Source organism: Nicotiana sylvestris, chromosome 8 (assembly GCF_000393655.2).
Source record: "Nicotiana sylvestris chromosome 8, ASM39365v2, whole genome shotgun sequence".
NCBI classification, from domain to species: domain Eukaryota; kingdom Viridiplantae; phylum Streptophyta; class Magnoliopsida; order Solanales; family Solanaceae; genus Nicotiana; species Nicotiana sylvestris.
In genome coordinates, this window is record NC_091064.1 from 180,599,926 (window position 1) to 180,609,441 (window position 9,516).

Genomic DNA, 9,516 nt, shown 5'->3' on the forward strand with positions numbered 1-9,516 from the left:
ATGAGGTAACTCTCACCTCGTAAACAACCAATCAGGTAATCAAACAAAAATTCGGATTCGGCAAACATAGTAAAGATTTAGCATGTAGTTGTTTAAACAAGTAAATTTGGTATCTTCTTTCTTTTATTTTAGAGACGAACTTAATAGGAAAATATAGTCACTGTAGGTTTATCCTTTTAAATAAAAATGAGACGAGCCTCGACAAACAAAAATGCACAAGCTGCGGGGCCCTCTAAATGTATATATTAAAATACTTAGAATTCGGGACAGGCCGTTTAGCGAATTTTACGGCCTTCCCAAAATAACAATACGCTAGTTGCTTTAGGCGCACCTTTAATAATTTAACCTTCTTAAACACGGGTGCACATTGATGTGACCCAAATCCAAATCTCAACGGAGTCAAAATGTGTCGACGACCACGGGTGCATTGATTGTGACGTGGTTCGAGATGCATTTTCACGACGTTGCAATTCTATAAAAATAAATGATAATAATAAAAGCGGTTTAAACTTAATAAAAGCACGTAAGTCATAACATGTATTTAAATCAGATATTTAGCCATTATAACAATTTAAGCGACCGTGCTAGAACCACGAGATTCGAGGGTGCCTAACACCTTCCCTCGGGTCAACAGAATTCCTTACTTAGAATTTCTGGTTCGCAGACTTCATTTGGAAAAGTCGAAAATTTCCTCGATTTGGGATTCAAGATAAACCGGTGACTTGGGACACCAAAAGCCAAACCTTTCCCAAGTGGCGACTCTGAATTAAATAAATAATCCTATTTCGAATATTGTCACTTAAATTGGAAAAACTCCCTCGCGCATTTTACCCTTCGGGGCGGGCGCGCAAAAAGGAGGTGTGACAACTATGAGTGGTCGTTCGATAATCAGGATACGGATGTTTGGTGTTCAGGATAAGGATTATAATCTCGAACCTTGAGACTTGATAATATTGTCAATATTGCAAATAAAGGAGAGAACTTTTAGCTTCCATCGTTGAGTTGAGGAGTCCGAAACTAAAGTAATAATTAATTGAACTCAAGCGACCAAAATATGTGATAAAAAAAGGGTGAAAGAATTTATGTATAGCGCATACATAGATTCGTTCACATTGTTTGGTCGTTTGAGTTCAATTAGTTATTACTTTGGCTCTGGACTCACTAGTTGAGGGCAAGATCGTGGGTTTTCTTATTTTATTTTTATTCTTCTTATAAGGTGCGCCAGGCCTGTAGTGCAACACCTAGGCAACTTTAATCGGTGAAAAAGTAGAAAGTGTAAAGCAAGACAGGCGACGATACAGACTAAATTTTAGGGGTATTATTAACATATATATATATATAAATTTTATATATTTTTTCGTTTATTATGTTTACAACGACTATACAGTGTCATTTTCCCTAAATTTTAGTAGCAGAATACTTGCACCACCAATTGTCAGGTTGAAAGGAATATGCAAGTAAAACCACAGTTGATCTTTCTGGATCAGGGTGGGTTACTAAAAATAACCCAAAAAAATAAAAAAATAACGATGCAATAGGTTATAGCTTTACAAGGTTCCACTAAAACACACATGCATAAAATGATTACTCCAAAAGAAAGGACGTTTTACCCCGAGCTCCCTGCAACAATAACTTCGGTGGAAAATGCTCTTCCAGAGCCACTGAACACTTTGATGAATTTGAACTTTCATGTGAAAGAATTCTATCAGTTACATCGGCTAATCAAAGATAAAAAGGAATGTGAGAAAGATCCCAAGTTACAAAAATTACAAAATGGCAGGGGGCCGATGCAGGTCCCCACAAGCTACAAAAAGGTATCCTTCTATTCAACTAAACCTTAATGATACAATTTTCTTCCCCTTTTTTTTCACTTTTCATTTTCCCCTTTTTCCAGAATTTGCACTAATCTTCCGTTTCCCCCATTTACAGGTACAACAATTTTTTTCTTTTCTAGGGTAATGGTGTGTCAAAAACTCCTATACCTTCACGTCTCAGTATATCACAACTCGGAGAAGCCCCGGTTGTGGCTCAGAGTAGTCAAGGCCCTCCTCTAGCAGGTAACGCTGGACAGAAATGGGAAGCCTGGCAGGAGTGCGCGAACCCTTTGTATGGTGTCCTGTTCCAACGCAAATGTAAACCTGTATTCGCTGGTCTGCTGATCTGGCAGCATTTCTCAACACGGACAGCTCACGCTTAAGGACATGAATAGCTTCACTAACATGAAGCCCATGCAGGTCTATGATTCTCTCTTGTCCTCTCCCATTTCCCTGCATCTCTGGACTGACTGGATTCCTGTAAAAAAAATTATGCACACAAAGAGACACTTAAATAATCTTTACATTAAAAAATTTCGTTGAGGAAAGAGATTTTATCAATGTTGTTTATTATAGGGGGGTGGTGGGTGGTGGGTGGAGGAACTGATGCACGAAACTTCTTCAGCAGGAGGTTTTGTGTTTACTGGTTAAAAGCTCAATTAGCATGAATACAGTTCAGCATTGGCATCCTCTCTCTATGTCATTTTGTGTCATTGCACAGTGAGAAGCTGAAATGCACAGCACCTGACAATTGTAAGAGCTACCAAAGCAGCACATGCATGAAAATTGAAAAATGCTGGAAATCAACAGGAAGATAATTTGACTTCGTGTGGAGCAGAAGAATTAGAAAATCGCTGTCTGAGTGAGATTAAGATTGTGAAAATTCTAGAGTCTAAAATTCTGGTTAAAGGACATCACCAGCATATAAAAACATTAATGTAAAGAGTTTAGGGTGCCGGACCATTCACGTGGAGGATAAAAACAGACCTTAGGCGATATATAGATTCTTGAGCCTTCCCATGAGCTGCCTTCATCTGCATATTGTGCAGCTGTCCTTTGACACTCAGTTCTTTGGCCAAAGCCTTGTTACCAATAAGGTATGCCTGACGAGCCTACTCATAGACACAGTTACAAAGATTAAGGATCTGGTAGTGCCGCGTAAGAGAGTCAAGTTAACTTGACAAGATCATATTGGAATAAATTCCTGCCACAATGATAATCCTAAAAAGAGTTTGTGATGCAGTGAAGCTAAATATCAAATGTTACTTAGGTGCAACAGCCAACACATTACGATAATCCTACAATAAGATGGCCTTATTAATTTGCAATAGTCGTAGTAACATTATGATTAAATAGAAAGTGCAGACAATCACTTCTAAGTCTCAGGGCTTTGGTTCAATGGTAAAGATGCGAACATAACATGTGACGGTTAAGGCACACGTCACAGGTTCGAATCCTGCCTTAAACAAAGCCTGGTATTAATGCTGGAAGGAGGGTCGAACCAGAAGCCCAAAGGGGGATTTCTCCAATATTAAAGAAAAGAAAAAAAATCACTTCTAACTTCACCATCAGCACCTTTAAGAACTATCCAAGGATCATCATCAATTATTGGTCCCAATTCCAGGTTAACTTCCCTTAACAAGTAAATTATACATGAATCCGTTACGCATTCGTGGTATTCTTTCTTCTTTCTCTTGTGGATTTTCAGGGAGAAGAGGGCTAATGTACTGTCACTTGTGGCTTTACATACTAATACGAATGCAAATTTAAGTGAGTTGACATTTACACGTCTATCCACCTTTGCAATCATTATGTATACCACATACCTGTTCAAAGTATGCATTACGTAAGCGTGCATGGTCACGAGCCTCTTCCCGCATTTCAGAATATACATTTGCTGCAATCTCAACAAAGTTAAAGAGCATAGACGTGCAGAAATTATTTTCCTCAATGAACATTCAAAAATTATACTGGCTGCTTTAGGAAAACATTACCAACTGCTTCTCCAGTTTCAAGCCAAACGGGAGCTGCACGTGTGGAACCTCGGCTCTGCAACCTATCACCATAAACTCCCCTGCTCTGTCCACCAACGTAAGAACTAGCCAAGACAGATGAATTTCTACTTGAACCAACAGTAGCATCAGCTACTCCAGTCCTATCATACTTCCATATGCTAGAGTCCTGAGAGGCCATCTTCCTGACAGCAGATGCAAAATCTGTAGCACCTCGTGAAGGGATGGAAGATCCAGATCTAAACAGAAGGGTGTTTTCTTTTTCAGAAGACCTATAGGGGTTGACATTTTGTTGAACATCATTGCCAGAGTACTTTAGGCTGTTGTTTTGACTTTCTGCCACAGAGAGAGCAGGGAAATCCAGAGCGCTAAGATTTGGAGCAGATAAGGCTTTTGAATTCATATTTTGACTCAACCCACAGTCAACTTGAAGCTGTATAAAGTGTGTTGAGCTATTAGTACATAATCGAACGTTCCAAAGTACAGAGTCTTCACTGGAAATTCAATCTCCAAAACTATCAGATAGATTATGACGAGAAGTTTCAACATTCCCTATATTGTGTCCATTACCAATATTCTGTTCAGTGCAACTAATTTGGCCGAACATCCAAATATTTGGTATAATCTAACAATATTTGCTTTGGACTCTAGGCAATCTAAAAAACACAAAAATGACATAGACTACTAGGACACTGGGACTCAATGATGAAAGCTAATTGATTAAACTTTTTTTTTTCTTTTTGATAAGTAGCTGATTGACTAAATTTACCACATATATTGTAGAATTTTCAAGACAATTATAAGCATAGAACACTTAAACATCACGTGGAGAAAAATCTGGATTCCTCTATTTAACAAGACACGGGGCTCAGATAATTCTAATCCCTGATCAATACTTCCCAAAAGTTGGATATACACAGAGGAAATAAATAAATAAATAAATAAATAAATAAATAAATAAATAATAATCAACCAGTAGGTCATATAGACAACCAAATCCCAGCCTATACTGGTTAACAGAACTGCATTACTTTAAGGTAATAGATCAAGTCTTGAAGATTAGAAAGGCAATTGCCTTTTTGAAGTTAATACAATTGTATGCTACTGTATCCATTAAGATTAAGAAAGTGAACCATACCTCAAGCTGAGTAAGCATTTCAATTGTCAGATTCAAGTCACCTCCATTGGCATAGTACACCTCTGCAACACTTTCAGCAGCAAAACCAGGAAATTGAGAGGCCAAAAATTCAAGAGGGTTTACATCTGCTTCAAAAAATGGTTGCTCATTCGTCATGTCCGCAAAGAAGCTATTTCCTGAATTCCCGTTATAATGAGGCCCCTCCCTAATATTTCCGAAAGGCTGGTCATTGGTCAGAGATGGCTTGTCCCAGGGTTTAGCAGGCAGATGAAAACTAGTTGGGGATGCATCTTCGCTAAAAGATGTAATAGGATATCCCGTCTTCTCAGCAAAGCTGGTCCCATTAACCCGAGGAGAGAATTCCTGCTGGTCCTTCAACATAAAGCCACTGCCAGTTGAGGCAGGGAATATTGAAGCTTCATTGACATCACTTACTGATAATCTAGAAAATGGGAGATTGCTGACTCCGTGAGAATCTTCTTCTCCCACGACATTGAAATCCGGCGTAATATCATCCGGGAGCTGGCGACGCCAATACTGGTGGGCTTCATCATCTGAGTTATTCGAAACAGATGACTCTGATCTATCTAGTACAGCTTTTCCCAGAGTTGTGGTGGAGTTAGAAAGCTTTGCCGCATCTGTACTGCTAGTGCTACCTGAGGGTGATCTGAGTGCAAAGGGAACAAATTCTGCAGCATTTGGATTCAAGCTTGTCGCTTTTGCTAAGGTTAGCTTTTTGTCACTGGTAGGAGTCCCTTTTCCTGTAAAGCTCATTCTTTTCTTTTCGTTACTTTTTATTTCCTCTTTCTTGTTTCAAGTAGGTTAAGAAAATAAAGGGTATCTGTGCGTAATTAAACTTCTAATTACAGGAAGATGCAACTATGCAATCCTCGTCACCCAAACCCTGCCAAAAAGAAAGAAAAAAGCTTCAAAAACTTAACTACTTTATCAACATCTTTAAGTCCAAAATTCAAGATAAAAATAATCATAAAACAACTATGACCACTTTTCATAGGCCAAAAGCCGAGAAGAAATGATCAACATCAGTTTTACCTTATTACTACAACAAGAATCGGATATTAATCATACAAACAAACACAAATAGAGTCTAAAGGTGTGCTACATGGTCAATGAAGTGGGTGAAAACTATGAGAAACCAAGGTTTAAATCCATGTTGGACAAAAGACACTAAGTGAATTCTTCCAATCGGCATAAGCCATAGCAGGCAGAATTACTTGATGACTCAATAACTTTGCTAGTGGGAGGTGGCAAGTAACCGGTGGATTAATCGAGTTGCACAAAAGCTAGATCGGACACCACCATTGTATAGACAAGGGGAAAAAAAGGAACAAACACAGGTATGAACACATAGCTTTAGATGGTCTGGTAGTACTAACTCATTGCATGTCGTGTATAGGTTCATCTAAATTTCGAGTTCATTATATATTGAGTTACTTCAATCAGAAAACTCATCATCCACCAAGTCTTGCATAATAATCACATTAGACATGAATAACATCTATAATCAATCAACTGCGCTCAGGGGCGGATTTACATTGGTCGAAGCGGTGTCATCCGACATCGCTTTGTCCAAAAAATTTAATGAACATCTACTATGAAAAATGAGTACATTTAAAAACAATGACACCACCTAACAAAAAAACGCCGCAGCTCATCAGTGATGTGCTTCTTTTCCTGGCACTGGTCGAGAGTTCGATTCTGCAATTGACCTGTATTTGTTGCCTAATATTTTGGTATTTAGTTGTTATAAAAATAATGCTGAAAAAGGATCGAACCTCTGACCTATTTAAGGGTGTGTGTTAACTCAACCACTTTGCCTATAGTCCTTTTCGTGCCTCATTTCAACAAAAGTTAAATATATTCAATGAGGCTATTATAAATATATTTCACAAGGTGTATATTTATTCAGGCTATTTATAATAATGTACTTGAATTAAGTTTTATTAATATAATTGAATTTTATTTGTTTTTAAATTCAATATCGTTAATGATTTGTTCATATATTCACTTTTTGAATGTCGACACCGCTTATGGAAAATTCTGCGTACGCCCCTGACTGCGCTCTGATCGTCAGGCTGGCTGTATGAATCCCTGTATCCAACCCAATCTATTTCATATCATATCATTCCAATACTAAATAATTTCACTAATAATATCTACAACTACGAGCATAAAAGAGCAAATTCGTTCAATAAACCACAATTAGCAAAACTTGATGTCAATTGTACTTTCACGTTTCCATATTAAAACATAATACAGCCAGACCTCTCTATAACAACATCCCTATATAACAACACTTCACTATAAAAGCCAAACTTCTTCGGAACCAATTTTTATGTTATGTTATAATATATATTCTCTATAACAACACTTCGATATAACATCCAAAAATATTTGGAACAAACGAGGCTGTTATAGAGAGGTTTGACTGTAACATTAAATCCTAATCATACAAGCAAATAGTTCAATAAACCTTATCTTTTTACCAAAATATTTCAACAAACTAGTGATACTTTAGTGTGATAAATTTTAATCATGCAAAGCAAGAATTTACTAAACCTCACTCCACCAAACTATTTCAACAAACAACAAGAATCATCACTAAAATAGAGACTTAAAAATCTTATATATACCAAATAAACAAAAATTAAACTAAAAAAAATTCACTGCTCCAAGACCAATAATATCCAGAGATCTCCATGAATCGCAGCAGAATTTGAAATTTAACACAAGATACAGAAAAAAAACAACAATTCAACCAGAAATAGCGTAAAACTCATAAGATCTGAGAGAGATATAAGAATATACCTTTACGAAGCTCGATTATGGACGAAACATAATCAAATGGATCCATTAGCTGCAGATGTTGACGATAAGGTTTTTCAGATTCAACAATAACACAGCAGAGATAAAAAAAATTATATAAAAAATAAATAATAATAATAATAGTGAAGAAAAAAAGGAGTCAAAAAGTGTACATAGCAGAAAAAATACAAAGGCAAAAAATATGAGAATTCTTCTGCTTCGCTGTTGTTCTTCGATGTCTTAGCTGAGAGAGAGAGAGAGAGAGAGAGAGAGGGTTTTAATTTTAATTTTTAATTTTTGTGTGTTTTTCTTATCTCAATATATCTAAATATCTATCAGTATGTTTATCTATCTGCTATTCTACTGCTCTACTAATTCTAGCTTTTTCCTTTTCTTTTTCTATTTTTTCTGCCTGATAATTTCATTTTTCCCTTTTCTTTGTTATTTTTTAGCTTTTAGAAAATCCATTCTTTGTGACCACATAATAAAAGGTCAAGTGAAACCTCAACCCTGCGCCACTCAATATCCACCCACCTACCCTTCAGTACTCCCCCCAAGCCGCCTCATCCCCTCCTTTTTACACTAATATATATACGACTACTTTGATTATCATACATATGAGACTAATAAAAAAGAACTCTATATTTTTAATCGCTCCCAAAAATAATAATCGATAAAATATAGTAATATATATTTTATATACTTTTCAACTAGCGAATGCAATTTATTTGTTGTAAAAAAACTATTGGAAAGTTGATAAAGTGTATTTTATAGAATAGAATGATTTCCATTTTGTAATCAGTTTATTTTAGTTTTTGTTTAATTTGAATGTTTTTGTTTTTTTTCTCTAAGTATGGATAGTCAAAAATTTACTCGTTGATTCCTTAAATTTTTTGATATCGAATAACATATACAAAATATTGACGCGGCAAATGACGTGTCGTATTTTGGCATAAAAAATTGTTATTTCTATTCATTTATTTTCTCTAAGTAATTCACATATTGTTCAGTTATTCTATAATAATATATTGTTCAGTATTTTCTCTAAGTTATTCACATATTGTTCAGTTATCTCTGTGGTGAAACTAATATTTTCTCATTTTTGTTTTTCTTATTATCTTAAGCCGAGGATCTTCCGGAAACAGCCTCTCTACTCCTTTGGGGTAGGGGTAAGATCTGCGTACATACTACACTCCCCAGACCCCACTTGTGGGATTTTACTGGGTCGTTGTTGTTGTTGTTATTCTATAATAACAAAACAATAATTTTAAAGTCTAATAATTATAAATAATATTAACTATATAAAATTCTTTTTGTCTTAAATGTTTAATATATTTAGCCTTTCATATTAAATTTATTAATTTTCATGACCAACTTGATTATACCTCGACAATTCACCGGACAACTTGTTATAAAATCACAAGCAAAGAGTTCATGTAATGTCCACCAAAATTGAAAGTATACGGCCTCACATTGAGTATTGTAGTTGATATTCAAATAATGTTATTTGTTAAGTTTTTCTTTAAAGTTGATTTTTGTGATTAATTCGACTCAATTAGAACAATATTTGGTCTTAGCATACTAAAGTTTAGAGAATATATTTAGTCACTTATTACAGTACGATAAAATGGTAAAAAATAATTAATTTCTAATTAGAAGTCAAAATATACTTAAGAGTAATTTGCTAGCCATGCTTCAGGATTGTGACTACCAAAATTTATGAATG

General features: G+C 35.7%; 1 protein-coding gene across 2 annotated transcripts; it reads right to left on the bottom strand.

Annotated features, from left to right (window-relative positions):
- Nucleotides 1–1,633: 1,633 nt before the first annotated feature.
- Nucleotides 1,634–8,123, bottom strand: LOC104231750 (polyadenylate-binding protein-interacting protein 7). Of its 2 annotated transcripts, none has more exons than XM_009784801.2 (7): nt 7,964–8,123; nt 7,794–7,842; nt 4,965–5,868; nt 3,809–4,259; nt 3,641–3,711; nt 2,802–2,926; nt 1,634–2,292 (listed from the first exon to the last, which is right to left on the bottom strand). In XM_009784801.2, the coding sequence occupies exons 3-7, from the start codon at nt 5,736–5,738 to the stop codon at nt 1,992–1,994; spliced, it is 1,722 nt and encodes a 573-aa protein (XP_009783103.1). In that variant the 5' UTR covers nt 5,739–5,868; nt 7,794–7,842; nt 7,964–8,123; the 3' UTR covers nt 1,634–1,991. The 2 variants fall into 2 exon arrangements, with proteins under 2 accessions (XP_009783103.1, XP_009783104.1); XM_009784802.2 differs by having other exon boundaries at nt 7,980–8,110.
- Between the last annotated feature and the right edge of the window lie 1,393 nt (nt 8,124–9,516).

Bases quoted from the DNA above. Each gene is read 5' to 3' on its own strand.
- LOC104231750 (XM_009784801.2), bottom strand. From the start codon at position 5,738: ATGAGCTTTACAGGAAAAGGGACTCCTACCAGTGACAAAAAGCTAACC. The intron at 4,260-4,964 runs GTATGGTTCACT...CACTTTATACAG, and splicing joins AAATGCTTACTCAGCTTGAG to CTTCAAGTTGACTGTGGGTT. The intron at 2,293-2,801 runs GTCTGTTTTTAT...TTTTTTTTACAG, and splicing joins GAATCTATATATCGCCTAAG to GAATCCAGTCAGTCCAGAGA.